The sequence below is a fragment of the Zeugodacus cucurbitae genome, chromosome 6 (assembly GCF_028554725.1).
Source record: "Zeugodacus cucurbitae isolate PBARC_wt_2022May chromosome 6, idZeuCucr1.2, whole genome shotgun sequence".
Classification (NCBI taxonomy): domain Eukaryota; kingdom Metazoa; phylum Arthropoda; class Insecta; order Diptera; family Tephritidae; genus Zeugodacus; species Zeugodacus cucurbitae.
Genome location: NC_071671.1, coordinates 55,542,417 through 55,560,705, shown reverse-complemented (window position 1 = coordinate 55,560,705; position 18,289 = coordinate 55,542,417). Strand labels below are relative to the sequence as shown.

The 18,289-nt window shown below is 33.7% G+C and overlaps 1 protein-coding gene and 1 long non-coding RNA gene across 2 annotated transcripts; both read left to right on the top strand.

The window, feature by feature from the left end:
* The first annotated feature begins 3,293 nt into the window (after positions 1-3,293).
* LOC105217300 (SET domain-containing protein SmydA-8) lies at positions 3,294-11,615 on the top strand. Its single transcript, XM_011192233.3, has 7 exons — positions 3,294-3,503; positions 7,514-7,821; positions 9,873-10,443; positions 10,514-10,686; positions 10,752-10,874; positions 11,026-11,219; positions 11,379-11,615. Exons 1-7 carry the CDS (start codon positions 3,486-3,488, stop codon positions 11,597-11,599), a joined length of 1,608 nt encoding a protein of 535 aa, XP_011190535.2. The 5' UTR covers positions 3,294-3,485; the 3' UTR covers positions 11,600-11,615.
* Positions 11,616-11,620: 5 nt separating this feature from the next.
* LOC128922772 (uncharacterized) lies at positions 11,621-13,918 on the top strand. The gene is made up of 2 exons (XR_008471954.1): positions 11,621-11,694; positions 11,753-13,918. It is a non-coding gene; the product is annotated as an uncharacterized LOC128922772 (long non-coding RNA).
* The last annotated feature ends 4,371 nt before the right edge of the window (positions 13,919-18,289 follow it).

Here is an 18,289-nt window from a genome sequence, read left to right as displayed (position 1 = left end):
CAAAAAAAAAAAAATAAAACAAAAAAAAATTACAAAAAAAAAAATTTTTAAAAGAAAATCAAACCAACTCTTCGACGTCTACTATAAAGATTACTACAAAATTGCAACAACAACAACTAAATTTAGGGGCTGAGGCTTCAGTTCAGTTCAGTTGTTTGCCACTCTGCATTTTTGTAATTTTTGTGTAATTGCGCTCGCATGCAACACAAAGTTGCACGCAACAATGCAAGGCCCACAAACGGAAATGCAGACGAATACTCAGCGCAAATGAAAAGAAAACAACAAAAAAAAAAAAAATAAAAAGCAAAAAAAAAAATAAATAAATCAAATGTAGTAAAATGGCAGTGGCAAATGAATGAAATGAGCGAATTGTTACTTCAGTTAAATTGTAGGCCTAACCTGCAGCGACTGCAGTTCCAAGAAATCATCAGCAATGCGACTAACTGCAATCGCATGCCACATTTTGTGACCTCTATAGTACTCAGTTGTTTTCTTCATTTCAATTCCTGCTGCAATTGCTTCAGGCAGGAATTTGTACTACAATATCCAGTAATTAAACTCATTAGTAGTGCGCTGCATTTATGGGCCATGGGCCGAACTGTTATTGCATGTTAACTGCGTTTTTATGCCGAAAAGGTGGACAAAATGCATATCAAAGTTTGATTTGCCGGGAGGAAAAACACAAAATTTCCGCTAATTATTTTAATAATTGTGTAGCTTATGAAAGGAAAGCCTTGTAATGTGTTAGTAAATTATCTATTTTATCAGCAATTTATATGATGTAATATATAATAAACTTTAATAATTAAAACACTGTTTTAATAAAAGTGTATATTTTCATTTTAATTGCAACCAGGAAGCATATTCATTCGCTTAGTTGAACAGCTGCTTAATAATAAACATCCTAATAGCTTTTTCACACTGCCAAATTAATTGATCAATTAAAATTTTGATTGAGAAACCAGTTTTTGCCCTTCACACTGCCGGGTACTCGATAACCGATCAGCTCTTCTGCATTTTTGTTTTGGCTTTTCATTAAAAGTTAGGAAGTTTCAACAGCTTATTGCTATTTTTAGCAGCGACATCTACCGTCGTGTACCGTGAACAACTCGCAGACAAAGAACGTATATAGTAATTACAAATACGATCTTTGTCGCAGAGTTGCATTTCATTTTCAAGTCGATGAAAGTTCAATGAAAAGTAAATGGAGATTTTATTTTGTATGGTAAAGCGATCTTAATAATCGTTTTAATCGAGCAGACACCAGTTAATTGATCAATTAACCCGTGTGTAAAAATGAATTATACTAATTGACTAAATTAAGGAAAATTTTTATAGATTTTATTATAGCTTTATTTAGATAATTTAGAATAAAAGTTAAAAAAATGTAAATGTGAAAAGAAATAATTTACAAATCAACAATGAGTAATAAATTAAACGAGAAAAAAATATTTATTTTATTCTTTACTTATTTTGGTTCCTATAGGTTATTTATATTTTATCTAATGAAAATTATGAACATTTAAGTGCTTCAATTTTAATCTCTGCAGTATCACAAATTGTTATAATTTAATAAAACGTAATATGGAAACAATAAATGTTGGACTACCCAAGTCCATATGGTATTCTCTAAGAAGCAAGATATCTATTTAACATTCCTCATCTGACGTCTATTTGACATTTGACAGCTAACGTCTATGTGGTATTTGACGTTTATTTGACAGTTGCTATTTGGCCTCTATCTGAAAATAGACATCAAATGTCAGAGGACAACCAGATGTCAAATTTCAAATAGATGTCAGATCTCAATAGGCGTCAGCTTATAAATGTCAGACGGCAACTGTAAAATAGGCGTCAGATATCAAATGACAAATTGGTGTAAAATGCGAAATGTCAAATAGACGTCAGACGTCAATTGAAAAATGCCAGATGGCAAATGTTAAATATACGTCAGATGTCATATGTCAGATGGAAAATTACAAAAGTCAAATGTTAGATAGACATCAGATTTGATGTCACCTGTCAGATAGAAGTCTGATGAGAAATGTCAGTTAGACGTCACATGGCAACTGTCAAATATCCGTCAGATGAAAAATGTCATATGGCAACTGTCAAATAGACAGATGAGAAATGTCAAATAGACATCAGATGGAAAAAATAATATAAGTAGTCAAATATTAGAGAAAGGTAAGGGCTAACATGTCCAGGGAATGTCGGTCCTATTTGAAACACAAACATTTTTGTTTGTTGATTTGTTCTGAAGAAATTAGTAATTTAAATGCAGCAGGATTGGTAAATATTTTCTGCGCCTATATTCTTTTAGGGATCATAAATATATATAAATTATTCTCCGGTTAAGTAATCCAAATATACAATTCTCAAATCTAAACATTTAATTAACACAAGCGACCCACAAATCAAACAACTCAAAATTTTGAACAATTTTTAAGTGGGTGTGTCTTTTTGAATATAAAAACTTAAGCAATAAAAGACTATTTATAGATTATACTGAATTTATGTCTTTGTTTACGGCTAAGATGATATTTATCAAAAAAAAAAAAAATATTTTTTATAAGCAAAGCAATAGTATTTTCAAAATTTAGAACAATAAAAATTTTATAAAATAAACGAAAAGTTGAGTTAAACTGAGAAATTTTTATTTTTTTTTAGAAACCAATTCTTTTTAGAAATTTATTTAGAATTTAGAAAAATTAAAATTATTATTACTAGTCTTAGAAGAATTTATGACGACTATAATATTCGTATTCAAAACAAAAATCGACAAAACAAATAAAATTGACAAGTACAATATATATTTTTTGGGGAACTATTTTCATTTTCAACAAATTCAACTTATGCTCTTTTTCAGAAATTAGTAAATCATTTTAAAATTAAAAGTAAAAATACAAAAGTGTCTATGAAAATCGAATCTTTCAAATCAACTGTTGCGCACTGCAGAAGGCGGGTGTACAATAGAAATTCTAATAATACACTGAATTTAGAGACGCCAAGTGTATATATATATCTAAGTATATACGCTAGAATAAATGCAGTTGTGAGCACTGCTCTTGAAAGCAGCGTAGAAGAGTGATGTGCTTTCAAAAAAAAAAAATATATTAAATGCTCAGTGCTTTGGCAGCCACTGGCTAAGTAAGATGATTTGTTGTATGTTTTTGACACAAAAACGAAACGGTTCGCGTTCCCAACGCACTCAGCATATACATACATACAAGAATATATTGACTGTGTGAAGACGAGAACGTGTGGCACAGCGTGAAAATTAGAAAAAAAGAAATAATGAAAAGAGTTTATACATATGAGTTGCTATGAAATTCGGGCGGCTGCTGTATGTGATCGTTACCAAATGTGCCGCCGGCAGTTGCATATGAAAAGGCTGTGAGAAATGAGCTTGTGATATACGTATTTTGTGACGAGTGATTTTTAGTGAATTTTTAAGTGGAATTTGTGGAATTTTTAGCAGCAAAATGCCGCCACGAAAACATGTAAAGTGAACAAGTCAAAATAATTGGTTTTTTGCATACAGTTTTGTGTGTTAATAAAGCGAAAAATTATAATGTTTATGCATATGGGAATTTCTCTGCGGTTCTATGCTATGTTATGTCATGTTATGCTATGCTATGCGATGTTAAATTATGTTGTGTGGTGTTATGTTATGTTATGTGAGGTTGTGTTATGTTAACTATGCTATGTTGTGCTATGTTATACTACGTTGTGCTGTGTTTTGCTCTGCAATATGACATTATATTATGTTCTCTGGTGTTGTGTTACGCTATATTATGTTGTTTGTGTTATGTTATGCTATCTTAAGTCGAAATTATAAAACCGGTTCTTACATATATTTCAAATGTGTGTATGAAAATGAATTTTATTGTTTCAAATCAAATGCAAAACTCATCAAAAATTATAACTTCTGTCAAAATCGAATAATTTTCGCTTGTAAACTTATGGCACATAAGAATTTCCGTTCAATAATAATTTCAAAACCCAATATTCTTCATTCGAAAATTAACAAAATTTACTCCCGTGAAAATCATCATAAAAATCAAAACCACACATGCTAATAAATATATCTGAAATATCTCTCTCGCATGCTATGTTTACAATAAACTATTTGAACCAAAAAGCTTAATGCGAAATGCCATAATCACGCCGAAACACTAACATTTTAATGAATTTGCCATATGCCTGTGAGAATCGAATAACAATTTTCAACTGTTAAATACACAACTGTTAAATACACAACAAATAACTTCTGTCAAAATCGAATAATTTTCGCTTGTAAACTTATGGCACATAAGAATTTCCGTTCAATAATAATTTCAAAACCCAATATTCTTCATTCGAAAATTAACAAAATTTACTCCCGTGAAAATCATCATAAAAATCAAAACCACACATGCTAATAAATATATCTGAAATATCTCTCTCGCATGCTATGTTTACAATAAACTATTTGAACCAAAAAGCTTAATGCGAAATGCCATAATCACGCCGAAACACTAACATTTTAATGAATTTGCCATATGCCTGTGAGAATCGAATAACAATTTTCAACTGTTAAATACACAAAAATCGTGAAATGAAATTTATGCCATATTCATTACAATACGAATTTATTACGTATACGCCGCGGTCGCCCGGGAGCCAACTACATACAATGAGTTAATGTGCAGCGCCACGCGTATATGAGCGATCATGCATATAGATTAATGTGTGTATGTGTGCACCAAAGCGTCTACATATCACTTAGCAGCTAAAGCAAAAGCCAACAAACATCACAACAACAACGTTTCATTGGATGCTAAAAATAATTGGAAATAAAGAAGAATAAAGGAAAACAAACAAAGAGCGATGCTCAAAATTTTGTTGGCAGCGTGGAGATGAATTAGCACAACGCTTGATAACTAGCTGAACGCTAGCGTGCGAGTATATTGAAAGCGTTCATATGCCGAGAGTGATATGAAGTATATGATATATAGTCTTGTGTGAGTGAAATTTGTTGCTTTTCGGTTTAAAAAGTAAAATGAAATGAAATGAGATGTTTAGATAAATAAATTAAATATTTTATGGTTTTTTAATTCGAAAAATAATAATTTTGAGATATTAATGAATACAAAATATTGAAAATTCGATTTCTTCATTAATTTTATAGAAGTAATTTGGTCGACTTTTGGCTTATACTCTGTTCACATTATACAATTTAGAGTTTGTTCTTAGTTATGCACAAATCAAGTATAAATTAAGTTATTTTGTCATGAAAAATATGTCAATAAATGGAAAATGAGGCCCTAAATTTGTCATAAATCATGGATTAAATAAAAAAGAAAATGTTTTGGCTTAAATTACACTGTGATAGCTCTTTTAAAAAAAAAAAAAAAAAACAAGACCAAATTCGACGGTTTCCCCTTATTTCAGGTCCTACGAATCGAACTGCATCATTACTTTTTTGAGTTACAATCATGGTTTCATACAAAAATTTTTGTTGAAGTTTTTCATCAAAGTGGCCCATTGTAAGAGAAAGACACATTTTTCTTCGGTCTCTAACTTTTTTAATGTTGACTTTTTCGGTAAACTTTCTTTGTCAAAGCTTCTCAGAATAAGTCCGTCTTTAAGTTCCTAGATGACTGTAAACCCCAAAATCAATGTTTTTTGTGTCCTTATAGCCAATATGTCGAAAAGACTGAAATTTAATCCATTTTTTTTAATGTTTTTTCCCTCACGTTTCGTCAATATTTTAATTTACCCTTTGATACTTATACATTAAGTTAATTGAGATATATTAATGAAATTTGGAACACGTATTCCTTGGCACCCTGAGGAAGTTGGTATTGAAAATGGGCGATATCGGACCACTGCCACGCCCACAAAATGGCGAAAACCGAAAACATATAAAGTGACACACCTAAGCCATAAATAAAGTTATAAAAGAACAAAGGATTTTACTATGAAGGAGCATATTTGGATATAATTTTTTTGGAAAAGTGGGCGCTTCCGATTAAGTTTTTTGTATATATCTCGTAAACTACTAAAGTTATAAAAACCAACTCCTTTCTTTTAGCCACTTTCTTATACAGTAAAAATAATCGAAGAAATCGAATTGTAACCAAGCCCACCTCCCATACAAAGGTTATGTTGAAAACTACAAAAATGCTTTAAGTCAGTAAGGAAACCAGAATTTTTAATGGTAAAGATGGTACAGAACAGATGCAATCAAATTGGTATACAACATTTTAAATGGGCATGGCTCCGCCCATTTATGGGTCATATCTCCGAAACTGATATGTTTTGAAAATGGGCCAGGTTCACAACCACGCCTACTTTCTATATATCAGATCTTTGAAGTCGATCTGAATCATTTTCTTTACAATATTTAAAGTAAGCACTAGTGAAGACATCGGAACAGAGCTTTGCACAAATACTGCATTTATAGTGTGGCATCGCTCTTATAAAAATCGGATCATAAGTATTCAAGGTCCCATATATCGAGCATGAGGACCACAAAACTTCGAATAAATTTTGTATCGAAAATATTAGTAAGTCTTTTTTTTAATAATATGTTTCCGTTCTTATAATAATGTGTCGCCGTGCCAAAAGTTAGTGAAATCAGGTCAAACCTTCCCTAGCTCCCATATACTTAATATTAGGATTTTCAAACTTTCAATGGACTTTATACCATATATACGCTGAATATGTGGGTCAAATTGTTTGTTATACTAATAAAATTAAATAAATAAATTGCGAGAGTGTAAAATGTACGGTTACAACCGAACTTAGCCCTTACTTACTTGTTAAATTTTATTATGAATCATAATTTATGATTGTCATCCTTAATATCATACTTATATGTATTTGAAACAAAATACAAAATTCTCTTTCGAATACACTAAGCATACCCATTAACTCTCTCGACTGAAATCAAGTTTTTACTCTCTCAATTTAAGTTTATTTTTACTCTCTTATCGCTACTCATATGCACACTCTCGCTCATTATATTTCACCCTACTTATATGTAGTTGTCTGTGTTTGACATAAAGACCCACTTTTCTCAAAATATCACCGCACGCTCATTTATTCTTCTATGCTTTGTTGTTGTACGCCGTTTTTGTTTTGCTAACACAATACTTTCTTGTTTTTACGAATAACACCGAACGCGTGCCAAACAAATGTTGTTTACAAAGCATGAAACACATTTATCGATGACATGAATAATGCGCGGAGAAACTATGTACTATGTATGTACTTTTTTCCGATCGATCGCCGGCTAATTGAGCATCTGTTCATTTTGGCGCTCACAAGCAATTAACAAGATGAACGGCGTTTTTTTATGAATGAATGAAAAACGTGAAAAATGCAATGATATTGCTTAGCTGATTGCTATTAAAAAATAGTTGAAAGTATATAGCTTTGAAAGTGCATCGTTAAGCAGCTCGCTTAAATTGATTATTCTCTTTAAATCATACAATATTTTATAAACATTCTCTCATCAATTTAGAAAAACAAAAAGAAGCATCACCAACAACAGCAGCAGCAACAACAACAGTCGTCGGCGAAATCTAACAATAAAAGCTCTCCATCCGAAATTGAAAACGCGAATGAGTCTTGTGATTCAACATCCAAGCAGCTTCCCTATAGAATTGAAAAGTCAACCATATTGGGTCGCTACTTGGTAGCGAATCGCGACTTAAAAGCCGGTGAGTTGCTCATTACCGAGGAACCTTTAGCCATTGGGCCGTGTGTTTCAGCGGATGCCGTGTGCTTGGGTTGTTATATGCCCGTGGAGCTGCAGGCAACACAATATCGGTAAGAATATATGCTATAATGATAATATGCATCCAGACAAAGTAATACTTACTTAAAGAATGGATCTGAGATTTTATCAAGAAGTGACATTTCCAGTTGAGAATAAGTTTTGGATGAAAAAAGATCTCTACAAATATTTTGTTGGGTGAATGTTGACACAAATGTCCAAAAACGATATAAAAAAATCGATTTGATCGACCAGTGCTTGACCCTAGAGACATCTATTGGAAAACGGCGGAAGCAAAGTGGTAGACCTAATATTTCCGGGAAGGTGTTTTTTGAGAGCTCCTGATCAGCTATCTGATAGAACTTTCTAGAAAAACTAGAAATACTAAAACAACTAGAAATTTCTATCAGATAGCTGATCAGGTGACATAACATAGTTTAGGGAAGCTTATATGAAGGTCTTCAAAAGTACTGTAGTGAATATGTTTTGAAACTTATTAGTTTATAGTATAGCTAAGCTAGATATTTAAAGGGTTTTCATCCCATATGGGATGTTCTAGTAGGTTCTCATATATAGAGTTTAATTTTAGTTCGGATGATAACTGTCTCAATAATATTATTAACAGTACGGATGAAGGTTATACGATGGTTTCCAAATGAATTAGTTTCCTAATTAAATTGCATTCCAGTAGACAATTTAAGGATGAATGAAGAATCAAATATCTTTCCTTTCTGGAGAAATTTTGATGAAAAACTGTATAAGGTCGTGACATTTAGAACGAAAGAGGGGTAATTTATTCTCAATAACTATTCTCTGACAATGCTTTCATTTATGAGATGGCAGGTTGCAATCTCTGAAATCTATTATTCGTAAACAAAAACATAATTTGATGCCAAAAAAAAAAAAACGACGAAATCACCTTCCACACAGTCCTCTAGCACTCATACACCAAATAACTAGGTCTTCCTTCTACTTTTCATCTTGCAGAGTATATATGTATATATACTTTTCGAAAACTTCTTAATGCCTTTGGCAGTTGTCGAAAAAATATGTTGTCGCCTACTTAATTAGCCCACATTGCTCTAAAACCTATTAAAAAACTAAAACACTAAATTATGAGAAAGAAAAGTACTTTGTCACCCAGAGATAGTTCACAATAACACTACTTAATCGGTTTAGAACTGTTTCTATGCGTGCTTTCTACCACCCACCTGTACAAAACAACAACTGTGGAACTATAAATTAATATATTTTTAAAGTGTTTGTTGTTTTTGCTATATAATTTTTAAAATTCGTTGAAAATATAAAAATAATCCGACAAAAGGTGACAGCTGTGAAGGTTAATGAAGTAAAAAATAAAAATTAAACAAAAACAAAACAATATTTTATATTTGTTTTGAAATTGACTCAAAGACACGCCCACCAATTTTTGAAAAATTAAAAATTAGAATTTTGTTTTGAACACACAGCTGTACATACATATGTATATTTGTTTACTTACATGCATCATTTGAATGCGAACGTCGCGATGAAACATCTAATTTTGTTTTGAAAAGCTATTTTTATGAAGAAATTTTGATATTTGCAGCTATTTTTAGCGATTTTTATTGAGTTTACGATTTTGTTTTGGTGCGGCTGCAGTTTGTGTTTTCGAGCACGTAGATCGAAATGCGGAACTATTAATAAAAATTATATTTCGGCTACAAAAACAACGAAACGTGAATAAATTTGTGGATCGATGAATATACTAGATATATATATGTATATGTATTTAGCTATAGTTTTTTACAAGTTTTTAAGTATGAGCAATCGAAAGTATGAGTTTCGAAACTGTACCAGATGGCCTTTAAAAAGGCGATCGCTAAGTGTGGCACTTCAGTCATGCCGTGACGGTGCTTCAATACGGAACAGAACTGAAATAGTTTGAGAATTTACAATTTTTCGAAAACGGCTAAAATATTGGAAAGGATTAATAGAAAAATATAATTTGTGAATTTCGGATTCTAGAATTTTTCAAAAATGTATAGCGTATCTTATAAGGTTGCAGCGAGGAATCAAAAATATATATTTCCTATATTAACTTCCTCTCGTCCCACTCCAACAGCTGCCCGTCCTGCAAATGGCCTATGTGTGGACCGAAATGCCGTGGATTGCAACAGCCCACCGGACACACCGCTGCGGAATGTGAACTGCTGCGTACGCACAATTTGGGCGCAGCACTCACCGCCGTTGCGGATAAACCCGATTTGGTCAAGAACTACTATGAACTCATACTGATTGTACGCATCTTCCTGCTCAAGCAACATGCGCCCGATAAATACGATAACATCCTGAAAATGGAATCACACACGGAGCTGCGTAAAAACAACATCGAATTGTGGCAATACTACGAGCAGAATGTGGTGCAACGGCTGCAGCGGGATTGGGGTATGGCGGCGTTCACAGTCGAGGAGATACACAACATTTGCGGCATTCTGGATGTGAATTGCTTTGAGATCGGTCAGAACTCGGCTAAAGCGCGTTGTCTGTACACGAGCGCCTTTTTGTTGGCGCACGATTGCTGTCCGAACACAGCGCATACCGATGATCCGCACAGTTATGCGATTATTTTGCGCACATCCCGTGCGATACGTAAGGACGATGGGATTACGCTGAGCTATGCTTATACGCTGCAGGTGAGTCGGCGAGTCGGAGGAGGGTTCTAGAAGTTTCACTAAATGGTTTTAATTTCTTTTTCACGCGCAGGGCACCTTGAAGCGTCGTGAATTCATGCATGCTGGGAAATTATTCTGGTGTTGCTGTCAACGTTGCGCCGATCCGAAGGAGCTCGGCACGGACTGTAGCGCATTGATGTGTCCGAAGTGTAAGAGTGGGTCGGTGCGTTCGGTGGAGCCGTTGAATCAGACGGCGGCGTGGAAGTACATAACTTTTACTGGTAGAAACAACGAAATCTCTAAAAATTATATATTCCTTTTAAAACTAGATGTGATCGCTGTGAGTATACACTCAAATCGACGGAGATTGTTAAACTATTAGACGCAATAAATATGAATTTGGAGAGCATAGATGCACATAATATACCAGGACTGGAGGGTTTTTTGAAAAAGTGAGTACTATTCTTTCGGATCACACATATTTGAGGTCTTTGATATAATGAAAAAGTGAGGATATGTGGTCTCCGATATTGACTTTAAAAAATATCTTGAAACGCGTGCTATTAGCGCCGATATATAATAAAAAATATATTTATTTAATAGATATGAGCGTGTTCTGGGACCTAATCACTATCTCCTACTCTCAGCGAAATACTCTCTCTGCCAAATCTATGGTCGCATTGAAGGTTATCTGCTACATACAATGCCGCTGGAAAATGTAGAGAAGAAAGAAAACTATTGTCGCCACTTCTTGAGTATGATAAATGTGCTGGAACCAGGGCTAACGCGTTTGAGAGGTGAGTGAAACAGGACTATTATGAAATATATTAATATCAGAGAAAAAATAAAATAAAAATTAAAAAAAAAACAATCAGACAACCTTCTAAAAATACGAAAATAATATAAAAACATCTAAATATCTATAAATATGAACTATGGATTATTTTCTCTCTTAGGTCTCATTTTATACGAACTACATGGTGCCATAATGATGCGTTCACAGCGTTTGATGATGACTGGTGGCATAAGTGAAGCAGAATTTAAGCGTAACATTAAAGAGGTCGTGAGATGTTTGCAAGAGAGTCGCGATATTCTGCTGTTAGAGCCGATTGGTTCGAATGAACATGAAATGGGCGTGGCAGCGGCGGGAGCACTAGCGGAAATGGGTGTAAAGTGAAGAGGACACGATCGCTTCCATTCGTTTTTAATGAAACATACATTCTCGTATGAACCTTTCTTCGATTTTTCACATAGCAGTTGATTTCGTACGAGGTAAGGTAATTGGCACTATAAATATAGGACTTTACGTTCAACTTAACTATGTTCCTAGGTGCCGTAATTTTTGGCTGTTATATCGAAATTAGTTCCATTAAAACCACAGCATCAACACATTCGCATGCACAAAATCACATTATCACACAGTTTCTACTATACATATATACATCTCGACACACCAAACACCTCAGTTTTGCATGACTACACACAAAAACTACATTCTACTCTTTGAAGAACATCATCTACATTGCCAACATTATATTCTGTCATTATTTGCTATACACTTGCATGTATCCATATACAAATAAAATACTTCATAACATTTTATTTTGTTTTGAAGCGTTTCATATATCACTTCAGAAATATTCGGTAAGTAATCATGAACATAGATCATACATCATTTTTTATGAGAATTATACTCGACGAATTCGGGAGGCATGCATCTTTCATTATCAATCTCAAAACTCATTCTACAATCATTTCACATCATCAGCCATGTATCTTCAATCACAAATCAGAAATCACGGATCATTATTCCTCACATGAATAAAGAATCACATACCATTAGTCATTAATCGAAAATCATTGATCACATATTGTAAAGCATTGACCATAAATCATAGTACATGAAAAAAATACCATTAATCGTAAATCAATAATCATAAGTCATAAACCATTCATCATAAAATTCAATTCATTGACGGCAAGTTATAATTCATATATCCGAAGTCATATGCATTATTTCATATTCATCCTTAAGAATTTCAATTTTAAGAATGTTTCGCTGATCTGCACATCTCTTTATTCATTGTTTTACATTTTACAGAACTATTTATTTCGCATGATTTATTCATGAGCCATAGTATTCGATGATCACTGCCATTAAGCATGCATTATACATTCATCAATCATTATGCATGGTTCTTGATTCATATCATTCATTTGTCATTTCAGAATTTATTTTTTCAGTCATCAGTCATTATGCATGATTCTTAATTTATCTCAACAGTTCGTTCACTTGTCATACAACATATATTTTTCATTAATCAATCATTATGCATGGTTCTTCTTCATTTCATAAGTTCATTCACTTGTCATTTCTGCATTTATTTTTCAGTCTTCAATCAGTATGCATGATTCTTAATTTATCTCAATATGCAACATTTATTTTTCATTCACCAATCATTGCGCATGGTTTATTCATAATTCATTTTTTTCAATTCATGCATGAGACTCATTTTCACTTCATTTCATATATGATTATAGTTTAAATTTGATATTCAATCATCGATCATCATTCATTGATCGTTCTTTATTCATTGCACCCGCAGTACATTATTCATCCCATATTTGTTTGCATGATTCAAAGATTACTTATTCAAAATTTTAGCAAAATATTTCAAATAATTCATCAAAAATCATGTTGTTTCAACTATTCGCTATCACAATTTCCAATAAGTCATTAAAATTTTTCACTCATTATTCATTTTGATCAGTTGTCATTTATTGCATGCCACATTTATTCCCATATAGGATAAACATTCATAGAAGTTTTACATGTTGAGTACTTAAAAACAGAGCATGAAAATCAATATCAGTCATAATTCTCAATTAGTCATTGAAAAATCACTTTGAATCATGTTTTCATTATTCATGAAAATCATCTGCCATCAAAGTCAGTCAACGAATCTCATTATATTTGCATGTTCATAAAAATTTTGCATGTTGAATGCTTGAAAAAATGTATCAATCTTTACACATCAATCATAAATCATTTATTTATTCATTTGCTGCATGCCATATTCAATCAAACTTCATCCATCATTATTATTTAATCATACTTATCACTTTTCTATATGAGGAGTTCATTGATAATTCATCATTGTTCACATCATATATCATCTGATATTTGTCATATTCCATCCATTATCAATAATATTTCATATATCATTTTTCATATACAGTCCGTCATATACAAATTAGAATCAATCATCTGTCAACAGGCGTTTATTACTCGTCAATTATCTATCATCTTTCATTATATTCTATCGATCACAGAGATAGATCATCTGTCATTTATTATCTGCAGATATTCCATTTGTCACTTATTATCTACCATCTTGTCATATTTGTCACTTTTCATATATCAGCCATTATTTATTCAGAATGCATATTATTTATCATCTTCATCTATTATCTGTCACCTGTCATACATCAACTGTCATCTATCATTTGCATGTTTCATTTATGCAAATCAGAATCATAATCATATCTCACAGAAATCAAATATTATCTACCATTATCTAGCATGTTATCTTAGAAGTCGTCGATCACTCATTTAGCATTATCTACACTGAGTCACATTCTTCGGCATACATAGTAACTGGACTAGATAATTTGGAGCTGATATCATCAGAACCGGCTATACATGCGCCGCGGGAAAAACGGGAAATTAATTATTGTTCTCTTCATGTTTGTAATATTTTTTCAAAACATATGTGAAAGTAAATATAAGAATTTGTGTACGAGTTTATATAATATTTGGTATTCTCTCTAAGTAATCAAAAAAAGTTTAATGCTAGTAATTAAAACAATTTGTGGCCGTAGCGTGGTATAATAACAGATAACCGCAAAAAAATCATCATATTGACGTCAACACAATTAATTTATACTTGCAACATTTGTTGCATGTTGAATGAGAATATAAACCGCAGACCTTCGTTGGAAAATATAACACTCGAACGAGTCGTGTTTTTTTTATTTGTATAAGAGTTTATGACATGTGGCATCTCATATGGCTGTGTGGCGCCACTATGGTCGCTAATTATAAAATAAATACTAAAAAAACACCGTCAAAAGAATACCATATGCATCGTCAGACACGAATGTATCAGAAAATGAGCCTTTGCTGCTGGAAGACTGAGAAAATTCTTAAGTATCAAAATCAGGAAATATAAAATGGGTAATGTATATTCAATACAATTTAAGATAATTGATAATACTCAAAAAAATCTTTCATTCTCCAAAAGTAAAATCAAAAACAACTAAATCTCGCATTTGGAATTCTTTGAAAATAAAAGTTACTAAATAGAGACTACAACCTCAGATGATATATAGAAGTAAGCTACAAACTTAAGAATAAGTTCTTCAGGCTGATAGTATGGACATTGTAGAATGAGCTAAGTGAACCTTAACATTCCAATAAAATTGCCTGAAGAGCGGTCCAGTATTCATCGGCCTTCAATTTTCAGCCAACCAACTAAGGCATAATGAAGCTTTCAAGTTAAATTAAGAATAAAAATGACTGTAGTATCATCTATTTCAAATAATTAATATAGCAACCAGACCATTAAAGAATGAGTGTCTTTTGAGTTTAGAAGACACCTTTTCGAACGGTATTAATAACTGGTAGCAGACTAATGTGGATTAGTCTAAGTTTGCAATTACGAAAAACGACTGCCCTTCTTCAAAAGCTTGGAAAAATACTTAATTGTTATCTGTAAGAATTAAAAAAAAAATTATGCAGTCTCTAATAATAATAAATGATATTGGGTTGGAAAATATCTGCCTTTCGCTTTTTTGCTCTTCATTCAATGCTTTGCGCTATGTCCGGGCTATATGGTGGATGCGATAAAACCTCCCATACGATCTCCCGTAACTTCGGACGTGTAATCAACGAAGTGTGTGGTCTGGCGTTGTCCTGGTGAAACACTACCCCCTTCCTGTTGTCCAATTCAGGACGCTTCTGGTCAATCGCCTACTTTAAGCGGTCCAGTTGTTCGCAGCAGATGGTACAAATAAGCATCTGGCCATAGGGGAGCAGCTCATAGTGGATAATTCCCTTCCAATCCCACCAAATACACAGCAAAACTTTCCTGACCGTCAATTCCGGCTTGACCACTGTTTGGGACGGCTTTTGGATTCACCGGCCATGACCGTTTTCGGTTGATATTGTCGTATGTGATCCATTTTTCCAGACGTTGATCCGGTTCAGAAGGACAGTTAAATCATGCGGCACTCAACCATCAAGCTTTTTTGTGTATCCAGCCTTCTGCAGATGGTTTCAAATGGTTTGGTGACTAACTCGCATCCGGTCTAACTCGATGTTTTCCATGATTTGATCGGTATTCGTCGTCACAGGTCTTCCGTCGGCTGGCTTATCCATGGCGTCGTTTTCAGCCGCTGTGAATCGTCGAAACCATTCCTCCGCAGTTCGAAGTGATAGAGTACCATCCCTGAAAATACCATTAATCTCACGGAACATTTCTCTAGCGGATTTGCCTTTAACGAAGTAAAACTTTCAATTGCGCAAATTTCGACGTTAGTGAACTCCATATTTACACGTCTATAATTGTTGAACGCAATATCCAATTTAATCATGTATACCGTCGTTTTGTAGGTTATGTCAAGACCTTTCAAAGATATATAGTATAGCCAGACACGAGCTCTGTAGTGCTTTATACATAGCCACGAAATTCAAAATACAAAAAGGCCGAAGGGAGATATTTGACAACATAATTATTATGACTTTCTCTATGGGGTCACCACATCTTTTCAAACTTCCAGTTCACACTATGCTAAGTTGAATAGTATTTCTACTCAGATTAGTTGTAGGTTGATGATCTATTACTTGCAGGAATTTGAATGAAACCTTAAATCATGTATAGAAGAAAGTTTTCAAATTATGCGCCTAAAAGTATACTTCAAAAATGTATAATTATGTAAGTTTTATGTGAAATTACCAGAAATTTTCCTAGGTGGTCATCACAACAGCAGCACTACAGTCAACTTGGTGACAGAGATAAATACAACTGCCAAGCCGTAAATAGTAGACGGCTGTAACGGTACGTACGCAACGTAAGTTGAACGTGTGAGATTACAAAAAAAAAAAAAAATGTGTGCAAATGAACATACATAGTGCAACTAACTGTAAATATGTATATCACTAACCAAAGGGCATTTCGTGTGAATGCCATGCCATTTACGGTTACAATTCGGATGCTTCCGTTTCCGGCGCTGTTACCGCTGCCAACAACAGGCAACCGAAATCACACAACATCGCTACGTTGGCTGACAAGATGTGTCATAGCGGCCGTTGATGTCGTTCTCGTTGTTGCTATTGTTGTTGTTATTACTGTTATTACTGTTGATTACTTCCATTTGCGGAGAACAACAACGCACGTATTACGACGCGCCTATAACTATATACAAATGTAAAGCTGAGCACAAATGAATGCGTGTGAACTGTTGTGGATTGCTGCAGCAACACGTTAATAAGTTCCTGCAGCCACAATGAAAATACCAAAAATAAAAATAAAAAAATATATATTTTGAAATATGCGGTAAGTGCTGTCGTGCGCATTTTTCACCATCTCTCTCTCTCTCTCTGTGAGTCGCTCGCTCAAAATGGCCTGATTCGCTGCAGTTCGCCCAGCGCGACATGCCATTCACTCACTCAAATGATATACAAAAGAATTCGCGGAATTTGCGGAGTGAAATGAACTTACCGCAACATTTACTGCATGCAATGGCAATGGCATGACAAGGCATCGCATCGCATGTTAGCCAGTGCATGCGCCTAGCGCTATGCTACAATTTATTTGCACTTCAACAGATTATACAGTTGTCTGTGCGCTGTTCGCAGTTATGAGTGAGTGTGTGTTCGTGAGTGCGTGTTTTCGCTTGGCGTGCGCGCTTTTTTTCTGTTCTGTGGCACAAATTAGTAGTTAGCCGCATGTGTAGTAACTTAATTGTGGCACATCATATTTTCAAATAGCTCACTAACTATTTTTTGCAGATTTTTTTCCAATTTTTTTTTCAATTATTTACATGTTTTCTGTGTGTTTTGATTGAAATTAATGCATTCTCTAATGAATTTAAACATAAAGCGCGTTAATTTATTTACCGCCGACTTCATCACCGCCTCTTCCATCAGCCTCGCCACCTTCTGTGCCTTAGCGGCCTTCGCTATAATTGTGCCGCTCAAATTATGGAAAATTACATTTACGCCACAAACATATCAGATTTCATGGGAATTGCATTTGAAAATCGCCCTCCAGGTAATTGGCGTGGCGGCGCGGCGGCACGGCTGCATGTGGCGTGTTGTTGGCTATTCTACGAATTCAAGTGGTCTTCTAATTGCAATGCAAATATTTGTGTGGCTGTATGTGTGTGTGTGTGTTGTATACTTGTGTTTAGCTATAAATTAAGTCATAATGAATTGTTTGTCATTGCAGCTATTGACGTAATTTAATTTTAATAAACTCAAAGCATTGAAGGATATATGATTTATTTGCGCAACTTGTGTCTTTTAAACCGAAATAAATTGAGATTTAGATTTTAGTAATTGCGAAAGCTTTAATAGCATGTTTAATTAAATTTTTGAGCACTTAAGTACTCGAAGGGAAATTGAATTTATTGCCTGCAGTGGTCATAGATTTATACTTGTGTGTATAAAATATATTTTCGGTAAATTTAAGTGTTTTGGGTTATGTATACATATGTATGTACATAAGTATGATGTGGTTCCGACTTATCAAGGTCTCAAAAACATTTTTTAGTATAGCTGTTAAAATATTGACGTATTTCAAGC